We start from the raw sequence: 21,729 nt of genomic DNA, 5'->3' as shown, positions 1-21,729 counted from the left end.
TCTTGTCAAGCTTGAGATATGCATTGGTTTTCACTCCCCTGGCGCTGCTAAAGACAGCCTCAAAGAGTAGCAAGCTGCATAATTCAACCCGATATCTCACTTTTCCCTTCCCCTAACAGGCTTCCAGCTCTCGCACAAGCTTTAAACATTTCTAAGTGAACTGCCTGTGTTAAAAATGAATCACTTTAATGCGTAGATTCGTCAACCATATAACCTTTCCTTCTGACTTCATTTGTTTGTTATCTTGCACAGAAGTTAATTGATTTTGGTGCAAATTTACAAATGCACTTTATTGTACAAAGATAAAAGGTAATTAGCCAGTTATCGCTGGTCTCCAACATGGTGCCCATTTCTTTTTAATTGGATCTTGGTTATTGGTGATAAGCGTTTATGGCTGCAGGGTACAATTTTGGTGTTTTGGTTTCTACTGAGCATGCTCACTCTTGCCAATGGGACATTTAAGGGTTAAATGCAGAGAATTGTTTTCCTTAAAGCGCACACTCTTTATTATTATTTATTTACTGATGGTAAGATAAATGGACGATAAAAATGAGACTTTAAAATATAATCTATTTATTTTACACAGCATTTTCTTGTGTAATAGTTAATACAGAACTGTATTGACCAGGTCGCTTTTTTTCATCCAATTAAGCACATTGTTTCTAAGAATCATGGGAAAATTGATTCCCTATCATGGAGCAGTGGCAGAACGTACTAAGTGGGCGGGGTTAAAAGTTCAAACTAAAACATTTTCTTGACACATGATTTGAAATCACAAAGGATCACAATCTCTGACTGATGTTTAAAACATTTTCAGGCCAATATGATTTTAAGAGGGGAGCATTTTCAGGGACAAAAACAGATTTCCTATTAAAGGACTAATAACTTTTCTGTTGGAGAGTTTGCCACCTTATCTCCATGTATTACGTTATTGCTTGCCTGGAATGTTCAGTATTTATCTTGCATTTGTTCAATTACAGTTATTTTCATTATTAAAAAATAACAATCCTACTGTGTAATTCCTTTCCACTGAGCTGACCTGTAACCTGGTGTCATTATCTGCTTGTCTCCATGGAAATAGATATATGTAATGTCATACTGTGGAATATTCCAGGCTTTACTTCTGTTCAATCACTTCTTTGAGGACATTTGGTGGTCAAAAGTACAATTGAGAATACAGTATACAATTCATACTGACTTTACTTGTAACCTATGCTCTTATTTACTTATTTATGACCAAATCAATTAATTATCATTCATGTGTTTGGCTGGTTGTGATGATACAGCAGTTTGGGTCTTTTTTAACCAAGTAATTAAATGGGAGATCCTACACCTATTGTATTATGGGGAAGGGCCCCACAAAAATGACAAAACACATTTTTATTTTTATGTTTTTACTGAAAACGCTGTAGCTTCAGGATACCGAGAACCAAATGAGCAAAATACACCTGACATTTGAACAGAGAAAACCTAGAGATTTGTCGGAGCAGATAATTGCACTCGGAGGCAAAGGATCATGGGAAGTATAGGTCATTTGGTTATGTGTAATTTGTTACTCCTCTGGCCCATTAAGGCTGGAGTTAATAAATGTGTCTTTCATACAAAAACAAAGCAGATCAAATTTAAAAACAATATATATATTTTTATATTAATATTTAAATTTTATTTTTAACCAACTGTAATCTTCACTTTCTAGCATTAGTCTTACTTTAAAATGTATTTTCAATGTTTATATTTAAGTGGAGGCTATTTCTACTCAACTTTATTTTTCTTACATCACACATTGGAGACAAAAATTGCACTTAAAGAATCTACTGAAATCCTACTTGAGGAATTGATAACTTAAAGGCACTGTACCTGATTTTTGCCATCGTAATATGTGAAAAACAGAACTAGTTCATTTTAAAATGTGGTCCAAAACATTATCCACAATACTTTCTTAATACATTCCTTGCATACTCGTTATTCACCACAATGAGTTTATAAGTGCTTTTCATAACTTTCAGAGACCAGAACAGAGATTTGGTGACATGTCACTGCTAACAACAACTAACACGCTAACAGTGCACCAGTGCAACAGCTTTAGTTCCTGTTTCACTGTTGATAAAAATGCTTTATAATTAGATGCATACAGCTTTCACAATATATGTGTACTGAGGGGTAACAAATTTTAAATTATTACATGAAAGGACTGGATATAGCCCCTTTGAAACTGAAATCAATGTCCTAATAATCAAAGATATAATAATAAAGGCCATATATGAGTTTTCCCATAGACCCTGCCTCTGTGCAATTATCTGTCATTGTTGAATGAACAACCCTCATCTTCGACAAAATGGAGGGAAACAAGAAAGCGTCAGCAGAAATTACTTGTACAAAGAAACCAGTGCATTTTTAGAGTTTTTAGAGTTTTTTTTTTTTTCTTAAAGTTCGATCATGTTTTAGTCTCAACATGTCCATCCTCTGTGCTCCTTTGGGTTCACTTCAGTTTTTACGTCTTTATTCCTTCAAGTTTCTTTTTTTGTATCAAAGCAGCAAAACAAAACCCCTCAGGTAAAATCCAACAGGTAGCAGATCCGTATCAATCAAACGGGACGCTCATTTCCAGGAACTCGATTGGACAAAGCCGGGGCCAGGGAACCAATCACAACAGTCCTCCATCCACAAACCTTTAAGAAACAGGACAAAATAATAATGTTGTTAATACGTATAATATTCATGGGGTTCAGCCTCTTGTTGTTTTTACTGGTATTAAATATCACAACCAATCCAGAAAAAAATCCAATATCGTGTATCAGTTCAAACGATATCCTGGTTAGACTGTTTATATTAATTAATACAAAGCTGTTCAATAGTTACTTGGAGGATACATAACAGTTACATAACACAATTATAAATTTTGTAATAAGTTAACTGTATTTTGAGAGATGAAAAATGCCGTTTTCAATTCATACATAGGTATCAGCTAATATCGGATATCAGCAGATATGTAAAGACATAGTATCGATATCAGTATTTATAGTAGCTTCCTAAACCAACCTTATAGCCACTTGGGAAGGTAAAAGTGGGTCATGGGGTTATAACTTTGTGATGCACTTTGAGCCTATTGTACACAGATACACTGAGATCCAGAATGCATTTTGGATGTTTATTCACAGACAAATAGTTATCACAGGAAAGAGGATGGATGTGACCAGTGAAAAAAAACTACAGATAAGAATGGATAAGTAGTGACGATCAACAAAAAATATGGCTACCCAGCTGTGACCTTCAACTAATCTGAGTCACTGGTAAGTGCGCACTTTTACAGTCTTCCACGTGCACAAGTGCGTGCACAAGTCTCCATGTGAGCACCAGAGCAACACACTCACACTTTCAACCACAAACATAGAATCAGTCCTGTCTCCTACAGTATCGGAACTGAAAAACCTGGATTGTGTATCCTTTATTTTTAGTTTTGATTTGTTAATTGTTTAATGGCTACACTGCTAATTATTCGTCACTCAGGTAAACATATGCAAGTTTCTACACAAGTTAAACCTATCTTTGAAACATTTGTAATATTGTGGTAAAAGTAAAATCAATAAATGCTGAATATTCAGTCATAAATAACATGGGGGTCTACCACCCCTATGTTAGATTAGGGTTGACTGTGGACCTCTTTATTAAAAACACCCAAGCTGATTATTGACAATTAGAAATGAGTGAATCAATCTTGATGAAAATTTGAGTAACTGCATTAGGTACAATTATCACAGAACGTAACAAGTGACATACTAGTATTTATAAATGCAACCAACACCAATATGCAAATGAAAATGATAACTCTCCTCATCAGTTCTGTTTCAAACAAAACTAGACTTAGGTCATTGTCAGTCTTATCCAGTCTACTGTATCCCTTTCCTGGTTGTGTTTTAGTTGTGAGAAACACTTTAGACTCACTGTTGTTGGTGTTTGGTGCTACGTTTGGGGTTCTGGCTCAGCCTCTGCCTCCTCACTTGATCGGACACTCTTCTTCACTGACATGTACATCTCCTCCTCCGGGTCGTAGTAATAAAACTTACTCAGGTATGAGATCAGCGGTCTGCATGGAAACAAAACATATAATAGCACATTACACAAGTACACACAAGTATTTGAGAATCCAGCTTTTACCAATACAATCTGGGTACTTTGCAGGGTAGTAGTAGTTTATTGGTCTCAGATTAGCAAAGGTTTTTCTTTTATTTTAAGCCTTAAAAATGCGACCATTGTAGTTAAAATAGCAAACTATAACACTGTGATGAATTGAACAGTAGAAGTGGTGGTTGTACTAGGAGAAGTAATGTAGTATTGCAGTAGTAGTAGTAGTAGTAGTAGTAGTAGTAGTAGTAGTAGCAGTAGTAGTAGTAGTAGTAGTAGTAGTAGTAGTAGTAGTAGCAGTAGTAGCAGTAGTAGTAGTAGTAGTAGTAGTAGTAGTAGTAGTAGTAGTAGCAGTAGTAGTAGTAGTAGTAGTAGTAGTAGTAGTAGTAGTAGTAGTAGTAGCAGCAGTAGTAGTAGTAGTAGTAGTAGTAGTAGTAGTAGTAGTAGTAGTAGTAGTAGTAGTAGTAGTAGTAGTAGTAGTAGTAGTAGTAGTAGTGTATTGTACAAGTAATTTTATTTTTTAGCATCAAGACAATGAGAGTTCTTGAATTGTGTATATAATTAGAACTAGATAGATTGCAGTAATTGCAATGTGGGCAGAGGTAGCTCCTCTAGATTGCATTCAGTATATATAAAACTATAATTAGCAGTAGTAATAGTAATAGCCCTAGTTGTAGATGTAGTATTACAGTGGTAAGGGAAAGGTACACTTTATTTCCTACAAAGGGAAACTTGCCCTCTGTATTTGACCCATCCTTCAATGCTGGGGCAGCCTATCTATACACAAGGAGTTACCATATACACCTGGGCAGTCCAGAAGTCAGAACTCGGACCTTCTTGCTGTGAGGCAGCAGGCTAAGTAGTAGTATTTGCTTGTACCTGGGTAGCTGAAGTTCCTGGATTTTGGTCATTATAATGTGTACAGTAGTAGTAATAGTAGGGTGACCAGATTTCCATTTGTGAAAACCTGGACACCTTACCAGGGGTGGGAGGTGGGGCCTCGACATTGAGTCGTCCCTCTCTATATCACGGTTCACCTTTCGCAGTCTTGCCGTTTCGCTGATTTTTTTTTTCTTTTCTTTTTTTTGTGTGTGTGTGTCAATTTTGCATGTTTTTTTTTTTTTTTTTAAATACATGGTTCAGGATTAAACCAGGTCTAAACCAGGATTAATCTTGGACTTAAGAGAGAGATCGCTGAGCAGTTTGTCTGCAAAGCGCGATTGGGCAATTGCCGCGTTTACCTCCGTGAGGTGCGGAGCTCTCCATCGGTCCTTTCTCCTGCGGTCACCTCCGGGCCCATTCCGACAGTGAGTCCTGTTTCAGTTCTGTTTTAGTCCTGGTTTAGTCCTAGTTTACTCCTGTTTTAGTCCTGGTTCAGTCCTGTTTTAGTCCTAGTTCAGTCCTGGTTTAATCTGCCTCTTCAGTCCTGGAATCAGTCCTAGGTTAGTCCTGGTTTAGTCCTGGTTTAGTCTAAATTCAGTCTGTGGCGTAGGCAGCACAAAAGCTTGATATAATCATGGGTTAACGGGCGGGTGCAGTGTTGTACTGAGTGAGTGCGGTGTTGTACTGCAAGTCTCCAAAAATGTACCCATGTAGGACTCTGCGCTGTAGGGCTCCATTACAGAATAAATTAATCTCGGGTTTGTTACATAAAGAAGGAGGAAAATAACAAAAGGACGACAGCAACAATAAGTTTTAAGAAGGATGTAAAAAGGGTTGCACCTGTCCTGTCTGAGAAAAGTGTATAAAGTTTGTGCTGAGGGGTTTTACAGCTTTAAAACAGATATAATAACTGTAAAATATAAAGTTGACTACTTTGCGGATTTCAACTATCGCAGGTTATTTTTAGAACGTAACCCCCGCGATAAACGAGGGACACTGTACTCTCACCTCGCAACCTGTGCACATGGACTCTCACTTGTCCCGACCGGGATGGAAAATGGAGAATTTCTTGTACAAGTCATTGTTAAATGCGCATTTGCGCTTCGGTATGTTGCAGGCTGACCGACTGTTTGTGGTTGCTCGCTCCTTCTGAGTCACAGAGAACTAAGAGAGATGCTCAGTTTAATGCCCCAATGAATGGTAATGAAAACCCAGACATTTCCATCACTTAAAAAAAAACAAAAAAAAAACAGCATAAGACGCAAAATATGGACATGTCCGGGGAAAAACAGACATTTGGTCACCCTAAGTAATAGTAGTTTACGCTGTATTGCAGTAGTAGTAGTAGTAGCTGCAGTAGTAATACATTGCTTGTACCTGGGCAGTGGAAGTTCCTGGATGTGGTCGATCCGGACGATCTGTCTGATGCAGAAGCGACACAGGTGCTGCAGAGACTTGACGTTACTGAAGCGAGAGACTGGATACAGCAGCTGCACCGGAGTCGGAGGAAGACCTGAGGACGTAATCATCCATAAGTACTTAGAAAAATAAAAAAACTGTTGAATAATAATGTGTATGGAAATATTTGTAAATGTATACATTTTATGTTTTCCCCAAAGAGTATATTGTAAAAGCAGTACTTTGTGACAGCTGCATGCTGTCTGTACAAGCTAATAATACAGTAAATGTATTTTATCTCTCAACCTTAAAGTAAGTGCACTCTGATTGGCTGCCCGAAAATTAATGCAGGTAGATACTGTGTGCTAAAGTGTGAGCCTCAGACAAGTTCAGCAGACTCCTCCTTTTATGGTGTGAAAATCAGGTGCATAAGCTTTAAATTTGTGTTAAAGCGCACAGAAAAGACAGAAGCAGTCTAAATCAATGTCAACTTTGGTTAGCACAGTGACAAAAATGTCAGAGCAGAAATGGACTGAATGAGTCAAGTGAAGATGAATGGATTTTAAAAGCACAACAGACCACTGCCTGCCTTATTAGATAGAAGATTAGATGGATAATTAAGTTTCCATTTATAGCCAGTAATCAGTAATCTGATCACTGATCTAACATTTTATCAGTTAAATTAATTGAGTATTCTTATGTAATCAGCAATCAGAAATCAAATTACTTTTGTAGAGTCAGTTAAATGTTCATATTCATATTCTGCATATATTCTAACCTGGGACCCGAGATCGCAGGAAGTAGAGGAATTTTCCATTTTTGGAGTGCATGATGGCCCTTTCAATGAACTCCACCACAGAGTGACAGCGGTCCTCGAACTTCGGATGACACCACAGACTAAACGTACCTAAAACAGGAAACAGGGAGGCCATGTTAGCCCACGTTATCATATGGACACTCAGTATTCATTATTCATCACTGTGTGCATTTTAGATGGCGGTGAGAATGAAGAAAACAGGTTAAATATCACTTAGCAGTCTGTGGTATAGTTTTCCTTTCAGTGGTAGACCTTACATGGACCTAACCTGGTCCAACAGTAATAGGCCAAAAATCAGGTCAAGACTCAGAAATAATGTACCTGATTATTACTGTTCTTTTATGATAATAACTGTTGAAATGTGAATGACGGCTTACCTAGGTCAATAAAGCTCTACAACATAGAAACAACAGCCAGGGTGAGGATAAAAATAAAAATAGACTTCCTCCTGAATATCCAAAATAAGGCACTAAGAGCAGCAAAGATAAGTATACAAAAAAATTATACAACATAAGAGTGTAGAGCTAAGCATGAAAAAAAACCAGACACAGAAACAGATAAAACTGGCTAAAGACTATTCAGACTGAGACTATTCATAGCAAGATTAAATTATTTTCAGAAACAAAGTATTACCACTGCAACCATGTTCATTTTATATGTATAGAAATGTACAAGCCCCCAGGCTCCAAAGGAAGATAATTTTGTCCCAAATAAAATAGGACTGCCTGTAATATTTAGCATGAACAAAACAAAATTGGTATTGTAGCAGTTAGTAAATTACATTTTTTTTCTTGTATCACTTAATTCATATTTAATTTTTGTCTCAGATTTAAATGCTTTTGCACAGGTTTAAAACTTTGAACAGAGTCCAACTTAAACTCAAAATGTAGTCACTAAAGCTATACTTTAGAAATGCAATAAAATATCCTTATGAATACAACTGAAATAAGTCAAATAAATAAACAAGAAAAAAACAAAGTCAACAACCACGTTGAATTAACATTAAACAAAAGCAAAGATGCCCATGCCCCTTTCCAGACAGCAGACCTGATCTACAGTAAGACCATGTCTGTCCCTGCACTGGCTCTGGGGTATATGTCTAAAAGCCTGTCCTGAATTTGGGCCCTGGTGCGTTCAAGCGTTCACCGCTCAGCGCACTCATCTGAGTGTCGTTTCAGACCCACTCTGAATAATGAATGTGTTTCTAGACATGACTCTATGGCCCCATAACACAACTCAAGCAATACATATTATGTGTGTTCCATAGAAGAGGATTTCATATATGGACAGCACTATCTTGCACTATGGTGGTATGTTGTCATTGTATGCACTTGAGGAATGATCTGATCCTGGAAGAGTCCTGTTTTAGATCTGGTTAAGACCTTATTAAGATCTGGCTACTAAATTTTTGGCCCAACTTTATTTAAACCAACATTTACCAATTAATAATAACTGCTACCATTTGCATTTCCCAAAGACAAAAAGAAGACTATTACAAAATGGTACAGATGGTACAGTACAGCTGTGTTTCTAATGTTCACCAGTGCATTTAAAGCTATACATTACCACTACTACCACCACCACTACTAATACTACTTATTACTTGCATTTAAGATTTTAATTTGATCTATAGCAGGTCTCTGTCTCTCAAGTTTCCCATGGTTCACCGCAACTACAACTACAACTACAACTACAACTACAACTACAACTATAGTTTATCTTCAGGTTTAATCCCAGTTTAGACCAAATGATAAAGGTCCTATATTATACAAAATTGACTCTTGTGAGCTGTGTTTTGTTTCATTCCCACATTTTAGTACCACATGACATCACAAACTAGAAGTGAACTGGAGTGTTTTCAGTTTGAGAGAAGAACTTGCTAAATATGCAGGGTTTGTTTGTTAAACGTGTGTGAATGGAACAAAAGAAAAAACCCAAGGCATGTTTGTGATGACGAAACATAGATCAGAAAATAGCTTAGTATGGGCCCTTTAATGTGATGTTTGTAGAAATGTGAATGCACTCTAATACAGTGATTGTGATGTTACGTTGCTCTCACCTCTGTAGTGCTCCATGCGTGTGTGGTGGGTGACCCCCTGAGACCTGAAGCTCAGACTAAGGATGTAACGTGGATCAGAACTGTCCCGCACCAGAAAAGACCCATCTGGTTTCCCTTTAAGCTTCATCTCTGCATCGCCCCAGTTCATAGGGCCCCAGTACCAGCCACACTGCAGAGACAGACACAACACATGTAAGCACAGAAATATACAGGTGTTTGTTGTGGTCCCTAAATTGGATATCAAGGCAACAGATTTTGGACAGATTGACTGTAATGACTATAGTTGAACTTTAAGTCAGGCATTTACAACTTAAGGCTTGGAAACCTAATGTGAGCCTCAGAACTACAACTCCTGGTGAGTTGGCCCAAATTACAAAAAGTAGTACTTTTTTACTGCACTTTTACTCTGTCTTGTTTGTGTTTCAATTTGCTGCTTTTGACTTGATGAAAAAAACAACAACTATTAGACAGTGCACCGACCGGGGACTCCGTTGTTCTACTGGTGGACTTCAACGCCCACGTGGGCAATGACAGTGACACTTGGAGAGGGGTGATTGGGAGGAACGGAACAACATCGCGTGGTGGTCGGGGACAGTACCTCTGGACTTGCAGACCGGGGGTGGTGGTCCCTCTGTATAAGAAGGGGGACCAGAGAGTGTGTTCCAATTACAGGGGAATCACACTCCTCAGCCTCCCCAGTAAGGTCTATACCAGGGTACTGGAGAGGACCAGCTCTATACTCTCCATTGGGTGCTCAAGGGGTCATGGGAGTTTGCCCAACCAGTCCACATGTGCTTGTCGATCTGGAGAAGGCATTCGACCATGTCCCTTGTGGTGTCCTGTGGGGGGTCTTGTTCATGAGTGAGAGGAGGATGGAGCATAAGATTGACAGGCGGATCGGTGCAGCGTCTGCAGTAATGCAGTCACTGTATCAGATCGTTGTGGTGAAGACGGAGCTGAGCTGAAAGGCAAAGCTCTCGATTTACCCTACCCTCACCTATGGTCATGAGCTCTGGGTAATGACCGAAAGGACGAGATCGCATATCCGGATGCCTCCTGAGTGCCTCCCTCGGGAGGTGTTCCAGGCATGTCCCACTGGAAGGAGGCCCTGGGGAAGACCCAGGACATGCTGGAGGGACTACGTCAGCTGGCCTGGGAACGCCTCAGGGTCCCCCCGGAGGAGATGGAGGATGTGTCTGGGGTGAAAGAAGACTGGGAGTCCCTGCTTAGACCGCTGCCCCCGCGATGGTTTTACAAGTGTAATTTTATATATATCAAAAGAGACAGTAATAAATTGTTCAAGTAGATCAGTACTTTTTCTTTCTTCCTTTCCTTTTTTCATCTGTAAGGCTCAATGTTTGTTTTGTTTTTGTTGTGTTTCTATGATTGCATAGTCCACCCATCAATCATGCTCATCAGAGAGAAGACCCTGTCCCAGACTTTACATGTTTGTAAATGCGTATAGTTTTAAAATATATATTTTTTATATATTATTGAATAATTAATATGATATGAGATTGCACCAAGACAGCAGTTGAAGGTGAAAGGAAACAGTGTGTTGTTCAAATAAGTATGTAGTGATATGGTATACAGCCAGCTCATACCTTCTCAAGCTCCCGTAAACTGGCTGCAAAGTTGCTGGCCTCAGACCGTCTCAGGGCACAGAGCACTGAGGGCGGGGCCTGTCGAGGGGGTGGGGCTTCAGCCGCAGAGGGGGTGGAGAGTGGGAGGGCTCGGAGGAATGCGTCTGAAACAAAAACAAGCAGTCATTATTAATAAAGTAATAACAGTAATAATAGTGATAGTAAGTAATAGCGTGGCCCTCGCCCACGTCACACAATGTAAATTGTGTGACCTCAAACCTCTGACCTTTTTTCCTCGAATGTCTTAATTGAGGACATTTATCACACACTCAAACTTTGCGGTTGCGCCACCAAAGACCATAGCCCTTGTCCAAAAACACTGATAACTTTTGATGCCCCATGTTCATTCCCACATGCAATACAAATTTGTGTACATGACTTGATTTGTGCACCAGTTGTTTTTTTTCCCCCACACATATGTATCTTTTTATTTACAGTAAGGGTTAACTTTCCCATGATTCTTTGCTGCTTACCATTGAGGCTGAGGCTGTGGTGGATGGAGAGGGAGGGAGGAGGAGGGGGGGGCAGGGGAAGGGACTGAAGAGATGCCCCCATCACACTGAGTACGAAGGGCCCCCGCTGCACTGGTACAGCACCCGCAAAATCATCTGAATGTAAAGGGAATATATACGGGGGGGTGGAAAGATAGAGGATAGAGGAAGAGAGGAAGAGTGAGAGGAAAGAAAGAAGGAGTGATGAGAGGATAGAGGGAGAGAGGGAGGGAGTGAGGCAAGAAAGAGGAGACAGCAATGAGAAGGGAAGGGAGAGGGTCAGAGGTCAGAAAACAAAAGCGAGAAGAATCAGGGGGTGAGATGCGTGCAAGAGAAATAAAAGAAGGTGGAGGAGAGAGAAAAGAGGTGAGAGAAGAAGATAGAGGAGTGGTTAGGAGGTTATAGAGGAGAAGGAGGGGAGAGAGTGAGAGAGAAGGGAAGGAGAAAGAGGGTATAGAGAGGGGAAACAGGTTTGGATTGAGAGAGTCACAAGAGAGAAGGGAGATAGAAGAAAGAGAAGAAGAGGGGAGATAGAAAGAGAAAGAGAAGGGGAAAGAGAAAGAGACGCATGAGAATAAATGGAGATGAGATTAGAAGAGACCGAGCAAGAATGAGAAAAATGAATAGAGAAAGTTAGAGGGGGAGAGGAGAGACAGAGAGTGAGATAAAGAAAAAGGGGGGAGTCAAATACAGAGAAAAAGGATGTATGGCATGGAGTGAGGACAGAATTCATAGAGAAGAGAGAATGGAGGGAAATAGAAGCACAGAGGAAAAAAGGAATAGAGGAAGACAAGGGTTAATTTAAGGGTTAACTTAAGGGTTAATCAAGGGTTAATCAAGGATTTAGCAAGGAATCAACATAAGGAAATAACATGCAGATCAACGAGTTACCTAAACACACCGAAAACTGAAGATGCCTGGTAGCATCACTGTCTCCATGGAGACTAAATATTGTATGTGGAACATTCCAACCAAAACAATAACATGTCCATAGAGAAAAGCAGGTGACGGCTAATATACATGAGTATTCATATATATGCATATCTGCATCAGTGTCTGGCCACATCTTTCCCACTTTCAGGGAATGATTTACTTCCATAAAACACTTCTTTATAAAAGAAATATAAAAAATCATATCACTATACTGTATATGGACCTATCATAAACACAGGCCTCCTCCACCAGAAACGTTACATAGAGTACCTTTAAAACAAAAAGTTTATTTGGCAGATTCATAATGTGTATTATAATAGATACTCAAAGAAATTGATTTAAATTTATTTCAAATACATGGATCCAAGTATTTTATATTATGCATTTAGGATGGCTAGGCTATTCTTCTTTTTTTTTTAGTATTTGTGGGAAACAAATCCATAAAACAGTCATGTTAAAATGCACCAATGGTTTAATGGTTTGCATGTTGCGTGTTTATCTGCTGTTTACCTGAGCCTGCATTTAGAGTGGTGGTAGTAATAAATCATGTCTGTAGGAGTGCTGTGGAGTTATGTGGGTCAGAAAATAAGAAATGGCTTGAAGCATGAGGCGTACGAGTAAAGGTCGAAGAAAAACAGAAAATGCACGTAAGAAAAACTCACTCAGCACTTTTAAGGCAGTTTAAAAATAATATTCCACTATCAGGAGAATGAAGCTGCACATATACTAGTCAAGATGGGTATAGTGAAGTTACTTTGAAGTAATATGTTTAAAGGTGTACTGTGTGACGTCTCTGTCTCCTGCTTCTCTCCATGAAGATATTATTGCTTTGCCTTGAGTGTTCCAAAGTAATCAAATAAAATATTGTATTGTATTGTATTCAAAAACATGTGTTCTAACTCTGAGCGTAGTTGCCTATCAATAGATTTGACCTATAACTTGCCATGGTGGCATCCCCTACTTGTTTTCATGGAGTTTATTTTCATACTACTGAAAGTAGCATTGTCAAGTATTAACATCTCCATTAAGACAAGCACGTGGCAAACCCTCCACCAGAAAAGTTACTGAGAACAGTGAACACTGAAAAAATAGTGATAGATGTTAGGCAATATAGCAACTACTTAAACGTCTCAACAAATATTACAAGTACCTTAACTCCAAGATGAGAGTACCCACACAGTTGATAAGGTCCAAAATATGTTAAAAATAAGTAGTTGTTATCAAAAATATGTTCCTTGTCAAAACCAGCCAAGCAAGACACACACATGTAATGCGCTCTAAGTTACGCAAATAAACAGTTCACTTCTCCTTTAAGCACAGAAAAGGAGAACTTCTTTTTTCATAAGAATAAGTTGCTGACAAAGATACAGATTTGAGGTTAAATCAGATAACAGATCAAGTATGCTTTTATGGTCTAAATGCAGGTGAAATGGATCATGTAAATCAATGTTCTATTTCACCTGCTCATATTTTGATTTGAGAGAATGGAAATATGAACTGCTTAATAAGAGTCCTATGAAACTGAGAGCAGGTTTGAAAGATTAATAATCGAATCAAAGTAACAATTTATAACTAAATGTAATTCTGCAATTATGTAGGAGATGTAATATTCTGTTCACAGATCAAAACATCCTGTATCCATGGAGACTACTAATGCATAAAATCCACTCAAATACACTGTAAAATTTGTATGATTCTTACAGTGGTTAAGGTGTTCACATTTCACAGTTTTCTAAAATGCTTAAGAATCCAGAATGCTCATGGTTTAAGAAAACGTGAGTCTGGTCACCAGTGAATCAGTGGATAAGCCAATTAGGGACATTCATGGCTCTTTGTATTGGGAAAAAATAAAAGAAAAAATATCACAGGAAAAACATTGCAGATTTTTACAGAATCAATGAGCGGAGCAGTAACTGTTAATCTGAGATGAGATATATTAAATTTTGTTGGTAAATGATAGGTGTCTAATGAGCGCCTTCCTTTCCATATAATATAATAATATAATAATATTCAGTCTGCCCCAGGGCAGCTGTGGCTACAGTGGTAGCTTACCACCACCAGGTATGGAGTGAATGAATAATGCTCTGTAAAGCGTCTTTGAGTGTCCAAAAAAGCGCTATATAAAACTGATGCATTATCATTATTATTATTAATAATAATATTTCCAACAGAGTGCGTCAGACCTTTTTTGGATGCTTTTTTACTGTATCACAGTTAAACAACAAGCATGGTCATTGGTTTGCAGCCAGTCCTTCTTGAAAATTTTCAAAATTCAGAATAAAAAATTCAGAACAAAATATAACTTCTTTCAACAGTTTCGTGCGTTGATTTTTGATTCTGCAGAAATGTGTTATTTCTCAGTGATCTATGTTGTTCTTCCCCTTTCTTATATATAAGCAGCCACGTTTGTTTTTGGCATGAACAGAACATACATCTCTCTGACTGATTATTTATCTGTCAATCACACCCTCTGGAATGGGGGAGACAGGATATGGCCTGGGGCCCACTCATCTTTATGAACTTTTGTCAAAGCATGTGGTTCTGGCTGGTCAAGTACATTTTTGTCATCAATACTTCTTCAAATGAGTATTTAGTTTAAACACTAGTTTTAGTATTGATTAGCTTTTGATTTCTGATACTTTTCACAATAGTCTCAGAAAGTGCTGGCAGTATTCAACTCCAAAAATTGTTAGTTGAAAGGCAATGAGATTCATATGGCAAGTTTGTGGACCAAATCTCTAAGAAATATTGAGTCAGACGATAGCGTACCTAAAAGACTGAGGGAGCGGCGTGGAGGGGGAGGAGGCGTGGGAGGGTGAGGAGTGTTTGTCCCTCTACGTGAAATGTCCACATCCACCAACGAGACCGTCTCACCTGAAACACAAGAAAGACCAAAACATTATAGGGAAAATGGCTTTAGTTAAAATGTTCCACAGTTTAATATTAAAGCTTTATAGCAACATTGTATGTCATCACTGTGGGCAAACCAATAATACGTAAATCAGTAAAAGTTAGCACACCTTTGAGAATACTTTATAGTCCCTGGAAGAGACTTTGTACTCTACTTCACCCATCCTTCAATGCCACCTGGTCAGCTCGTCAGTAGGCCTTTGTAATGTATTTAAATATGATTACAATGATTGGTCCAATGAATTACAATACATACAATGGAACAAATGTATTCTATCCATTCTGTCCTGAATGATATATGTACAAATTCTAGAGCAAAGACACCAGTCAGTATAATATTAAATATTCTTCCTCTGATTGTTCCCATTATTATGATTTCAAATAGGACCTTACGCAGCACTCAAAGTACAATTTTTCAAAAGTCAGCATTATTGACACAGTAAAAAGTGGTGAAATACATATGACTTCTAAAATTGAAAAGGTATATGTTATAAAATGTGACTTACAAAGTCCTAAATCTTATACTAAGTTCAGGTATTTTTTAAATTGCTGCTATTCAGCAAATTTCAGGACCACTGACAAAGTAAAACATGGTGAAATACATCTGCTCAGCTTTTAAAATTGCACATATCATTTGACCTAAATGTGATTTACATACAGTTTGAGTGACTTTATGTATAGTTTTGTTCTAAATTTCAGTATAAGAACTACTAACACTGGTCCTACAGCTATATACCTTGGCTGGAACTCATGTCATCAAAAGGAATCTAGTCAGTAAGATAAAAAGTAAAAGTAAAAGTAAAACTTTTTCATTCATTAAGTCAACTATCAATGAAACTTCTCAGTGTCCTTTGTTAAAATGAAAAAAAAAAGAAAGAAAAATGTTTCAAATCTTCCAGTTCCCGTTTTGGTAAAAAAAAAAAAAATCAATCAAATTTCATCAATCAAGCATGTGGGCTCTAAGGTTTTCTTTTAATAAGCTATGGCATTTGGGTATGTAGTGCTATTGTGCACACGCCAAAATTAGGTGGATGGTATGAGGTTAAAAATCATTGTAGATTTACAGTGTAAACTTTCAGACAAAAGTCTTTTTTTTTTTTGTAGACGACTTTTGTCATAAGTAAAACAACCTATAGTGATACACAAAGGTCTCAAGAAGACTACCCCGGATTGACAGGACTAAACAGGACTCTAGACCTTTATGGAGTGGATGGTCCCTCTATTATGGTACCACTATTGCAGTCCCTCTCACAATGATGTAGGACAGTAGCAGTGATACTCAGGGCCTGTGGGTGATACAGTGAATTTTGTGATTTCAGCAGAATTTATTTTAGTCAAACTACATCACCTCTCGCCCATAAAACCACCGGCCTCATTCTGCATCAATTTAGACATGATGGCTCTCTGCAACTGGGTTAGAATAATTTAAGATGATATGGGGTAATTTGGGAGTAAAGGGTATTTTGTAAGCATATTGGCATATTTTTAAGCAAATAATTACACCAAATCATGAATATTTACTGTTTTGTATGAGGTGTGAGCAGATTGTCATCCTCATCTCTCATAAGGTGCTTTATAAATTCAAGCTATCATCATTATTATTCTTAAAGATAATAATAATATGGAACTTTCTGGAGGTGACTCATCTCCTGCATGATTCCATGGAAATAAATACATTTTATCCAATACTGTGAAATATTAAAGGAACATTTCCCTGAAGGAGGTTCATGGTGATGCAAGCCCGCTCACAGTAAGGACACACATTTTCAGAGAAAAAAACAAAAAAACAAAACAAAACAAAAAATGAAAAAGCTGTTTTTGTTACACCAATAAAACCTAAACTGGATCAAAAAATGTGTTAACATTTAATGGCCAGCGTGTTGACATGTCACACCTTATTTTTTGGGCTTTAGTTTATCAAAAAGTTGGCCTATACTGTTAAAGGTGTATTAAGGAACCTTTCTGGTGGAGGGTCCACCACATTCTTGTCTCTATGGAGATGTTCTTGCTTTGCCAAGCAAGTCAAGACCAACACATACATCTGTTGAGAAGCGATCCCACTCACAGTAAAAAATCATGTCAAAAGGTATTTGGCATAGCCTAATACCTTAAATGCAAGACACATGCATTCCTGGTAATAATAAAGTAATGACATATCTTCATGAAAACAAGCAGATGGTGAAAAGATAAATTGTGCACCTTTAATTTTGTTTTAATTTTGAGCATGTTTTCATTAAGTTTGAATCAAGCGATAGTATGTTGACTTTGTTCTAAGCAAATACTAGGCTACTGATAAGTGCTGATACACAGAGTGAAAAAAAAGATTGGTGCGTAGGCTACATGTCAACAGAAATTGTCCTGAAGCGAAGAGGTTGTAGCCCCTTGTGCCCAATCAGAAGACCTGAATGAGTGAAGCCTTTACCCTGCATATCTGCACTATTTTTCTTTTTCTCAAAGATTAGGATCTGTACTTTAGTTAAATGCATTACAATAAACACAGGTAGGAGCTCTTACCAGCAAAAGCAGCAAGTGAAGCCGAGAGGGCAGCAGGAGAGAAGGCACTGTGGGCCCGGGTCAGTCTGGGCTGGCTGCTCCCCCCACAGCAGGAGGCAAAGAAAGAGAAGACACAGAAACAGGAGACAAGAGTGGAGACATGGGAGGACACAAGGAAACAGGAGACAAGAGAAGAGACATGGGTGGACATAAGGAGAAAGGAGAGAGGAGACAAGGAAACAGGAGTCAATTGAGAGGAGACATGGGATCAAGGAGAAAGGAGACATGTACATAGAAGAAAAGGGGAGAGGAGTCAGTGGGGGAACATTAACAGGGTTAGATAAAGAGATGTTAGTGACACAGGTATTAAAGATACTTTAAAAGTGCAGTGTGAAAATTGGTAAACAAAGTTCTGAGGCCTCCTGGTGGAGGATTTGAGTAGTGTTGTCCGCAAGGTCTCGTTTCAGAAGAATTAGCAATGATCAATCAACTTGGTTTAGGGGCCAGATATTACCATATTTGGATCTGAGTGAACTGTTCTCCTCTGCCTCAGTCTAAAGCTCCACGGGGTTCATGTGACATATATGTTTGTAGAGAGACTGACCTGTGTGCTGTGTCCTGCTCCGCGCCCACGTCCAGGAGGCTGTTGGACGATGACACTGAAGTCATGGAGGGTCGTTTGTCCAGGAGATGCGAGGAGCCACTGCAGCTCTTGGTTCTGAAGAGCTTACTCAGACGAACCTTTAGGCCTTTTTTGGACTTTCCCTTCAGAGTTTTCTCTCCTGATGCTGCTGCGGCACGGCTCGTGCATGGAGTCCGAGGAGCGCTCGAACAGCGCTCGGGTCTTCTCCTGGGCGTGCAAGTGAGACTGGGCATGCACGTGAGCCCTGGACTAGGACTACGGGCCAAGTGCAGCCCAGGTGAGACAGGAGTCTTTGCAGTTACCTGTGTGACGTCAGAGGGCACGCCTCCATCTGCACCCTGCACGTGAGCTTGCACCTGGCGCGTGAGCTCCGCTTGGAGGCTGCTGATGGATACTGACATTTTCTGCACAATGTCGCGTTTTCTGTGCAGCAGAAAGTCCTGCCGCGCTGCATCTTCCGCGTCGCTTTGCGGTTCGTCCAGTGCGCCTCCGAGGCCCTCCAGCACGAGAAGGGCATCACTGGTCTCCGTGGGGTCGTCCACCTCGGGCCCCGCGGCCCCTGGTGCGTGAGGGGCCTGACACGAGCACCGCGGCAGCTCCCCAAACCTCCGCGCGAGCTCAAACACTGCCCCCCGCGTAGCTCTGTCCGCGCCTGGGGGCTCGTCCGGAGGATGCTGCGCGTCTTGCGCGCTCAGGCCGTTGTTGTTGTTTACAGCGGGACCGCGGTCCAGATCCAGCTCTGGGAACACGAGCAGCTGCGGCCTCAATCCGGGGCTTGTGCTGAACTCAAAGCCGGGGCCCTCGTGCCTCTGCGGCTCTGACTCTGCTTTGTTGTCAAGGCCCTGCTCTCTGCTGAGCTCCAGAGCCGCTTTGCCTCCACTGTGGCCCAACGCCACTCCGTTTACCGCAGAGACGTTCCCATTCTCCGCGTCCAGCCGCTCCTCGGCCGCGGACACCAGCCGCATCAGCACGAAGTCCGGAGACATTTCCTGTGTGTCGTTCATAATGAGTCCTGTTGGAGCGGAGGATGACGACTGCACCGCGCTACCGCGGACCGCTCATCCTCCGTTCAGTAGCAGCAGCAGCCTTTTCTCCAGGGCGGGCAGGGCCCGGTGACTGGCGGCAGCGCGGTCAGAGACAGTCTGCTCCCTCCGTGGCCCCACCCTCCGCCTCTCGCATCAGCCGCGTTATGGCTCCATCATCACCGCGATAAATTACTGCACGGCGCAGCCTCTCACCTCATCTCACCGCGTCTGTGCCGTAAACATCCACAGAAACACGATGCACCGCTGCAGGCGCAGACCACAGCCTCTGATTCACCCCACAACGAGTCAATACGGATCCAGAGCGACCCCAGTCCGCGCTAAATCCGGCCGCGAGCGAGAGACGCTGTTGTTGTTTGGAGCAGGTTCAATCATGGGCATCATCTGTGGACCAATAAAACGGGTCCTCGCGCTGACACTTCCTCCTCCTCCGGGAGAGAGAGGCTGGACCAGGGCTAGCACAGAGGAACTAGCCGTCTAAACCACTGCATATTTAACACACACTGCTCAAAACAGCAAAATAGGATAAGCATACACCAGCCTTTCAACGCAGAGGATGTCTTTTAGTGAAGGGTGCAATGAGATTCTTCATTATGACACGAGGATGGCGCTCTGCTGCTGTCTTATTTCTCCAACCTGTAGTGTAGGCTTATTATAGCCTACATATGGCCTATATAAACCCATTATACGCCCGTATCATTGCATGAACCCCAAAGTTACACTGGGGTTCATGCAGTGAATGAGGTTATCCAGTTTATCTGATGCATGGGAAACGTAAATAGCATAGGCAGACAATGTATAAGAGTAAAATGAAATGTAATTTATTAAAGTGTAAATTATTTACAAAAGTACACTATTCATAAGGTATGAAGGTTTTGAAAATACTAAGGAGGCAACCAGCAATAACGCTTAGTCCCTTTGGCTGCAGGTGTAGCAGATAACCAACAGAGGGCACAGCATGACAGAAAACAAATAAACTATAGCCCGTTGAAGCGATTTAATCCCTTTTGTTTGGAAATAATCAAACTAACGACCTGTATGTCACGTGATGCAGGGGTAACACATCAAGACACGCTGTACAATTTGAGATAACGAAAACATAATTAAAGTGTTAGCCCTTGTTAACTCAGAACTCATGCTAGATATATTGGACATAAAGTTTATGTTGAGAGGGTTTGGACATGTACAGAGAATGGAGAGGGAATACTTGGTACAAAGAAGTCAGAGGTAATCATAGACTGTATATATTTTTATACAGTCTGTGGAGGGAATACCTGTAGGGGATGTACAGAGGAGGGAGAATGAATATCACTGGTTGAGTGGTCAGGTCCACTGACCCACAGGTTGGCGGTGCAATTCTAGTTCCCACAGATGAATGCTGACATTGTATCCTTTGGCAAGACACACACCTTGCCCTCAGTGTCTGTGTATGGTGAATGAAAGTGTGGTGAATGGTTCCTTGATGTAAAATACTTGTCTTGAAAGTGGAAAAGTGCAATATAAAATGTGATCTTTTACTATTTACAAAAGAGAATAGTTGGTACAGAGGAAGGATCGGTATTAAGGGAAAGTGACTTTATGGTACAGAGGAAGATAGTGAATAATACAGCTAGAATGGTGCTGAGAGCTTCAGGAAGTAGGAGGCCTAGAGAGACCAAATGTCATATCCTTAGGATAGTGAAAAAAGAAGTTATTGCTGTGAGGATAGCAGTGTCAACTTCAGCTAAAGATTAAAGGTTTATTATGTAACTTTTCTGATGAGGGTTGCACCACCTGCTTGTCTCCGTTGAAATATTATTCCTTTGTCTCAGATTTTTTTGATTAAATGTGTGTTAATTGCACAAAATACCTTGAATAACATATATTCAGCTGTAAGTGGCTTGCCTCTCCACAGGGCTTACCTGTCACTTGGTCTGATGGCGTCTTCATGGAGATATTGTGGAACATTCTACAACATAATGATCTCTCCATGGAGACAAGCAGATGGTCTACCCTAAACAAAAAGTTACATAGTGCAGTACAGCTGGGTATCGTTAACAAGTTGCCGATACAATACATACCTTGATACACAGGCCACAATATGCATCTCGATACAGTGAGCTTTCGATTTGATACGATATATTTCAAATCGATTCAATACGGTTCAATAAAAAATATCATAACTGTGATACTAAAAGTCTTTGTTAAACCACTTCTTGTGCAAAGTTAATATGAAAAACACCCAGTTTAATCATCAAAACAGTGAATAGGTTAAATGTGTTGCATAAATGAGTTTCCTTCCACTAAACAAACAAC

At 40.0% G+C, this 21,729-nt stretch overlaps 1 protein-coding gene across 1 annotated transcript; it reads right to left on the bottom strand.

The window, feature by feature from the left end:
* Positions 1-556: 556 nt before the first annotated feature.
* Positions 557-19,813, bottom strand: socs7 (suppressor of cytokine signaling 7). Its single transcript, XM_055158605.1, has 10 exons — positions 18,353-19,813; positions 17,770-17,843; positions 15,115-15,219; positions 11,395-11,529; positions 10,883-11,025; positions 9,279-9,447; positions 7,181-7,309; positions 6,382-6,517; positions 3,943-4,084; positions 557-2,669 (listed from the first exon to the last, which is right to left on the bottom strand). Exons 1-9 carry the CDS (start codon positions 19,393-19,395, stop codon positions 3,961-3,963), a joined length of 2,058 nt encoding a protein of 685 aa, XP_055014580.1. The 5' UTR covers positions 19,396-19,813; the 3' UTR covers positions 557-2,669; positions 3,943-3,960.
* Between the last annotated feature and the right edge of the window lie 1,916 nt (positions 19,814-21,729).

This window comes from Boleophthalmus pectinirostris, unplaced genomic scaffold (assembly GCF_026225935.1).
Source record: "Boleophthalmus pectinirostris isolate CB_2022bp ecotype Guang Dong unplaced genomic scaffold, ASM2622593v1 HiC_scaffold_22, whole genome shotgun sequence".
Lineage (NCBI taxonomy): Eukaryota > Metazoa > Chordata > Actinopteri > Gobiiformes > Gobiidae > Boleophthalmus > Boleophthalmus pectinirostris.
Note: the sequence above shows the minus strand (reverse complement) of the source record. Positions and strands in the feature narration are given on the sequence as shown.

Bases quoted from the DNA above. Each gene is read 5' to 3' on its own strand.
- socs7 (XM_055158605.1), bottom strand. From the start codon at position 19,395: ATGAACGACACACAGGAAATGTCTCCGGACTTCGTGCTGATGCGGCTG. The intron at 11,026-11,394 runs GTAAGCAGCAAA...TTTTTGTTTCAG, and splicing joins CCACAGCCTCAGCCTCAATG to ACGCATTCCTCCGAGCCCTC. The intron at 9,448-10,882 runs GTATGAGCTGGC...CTGTCTCTGCAG, and splicing joins GTTTACGGGAGCTTGAGAAG to TGTGGCTGGTACTGGGGCCC.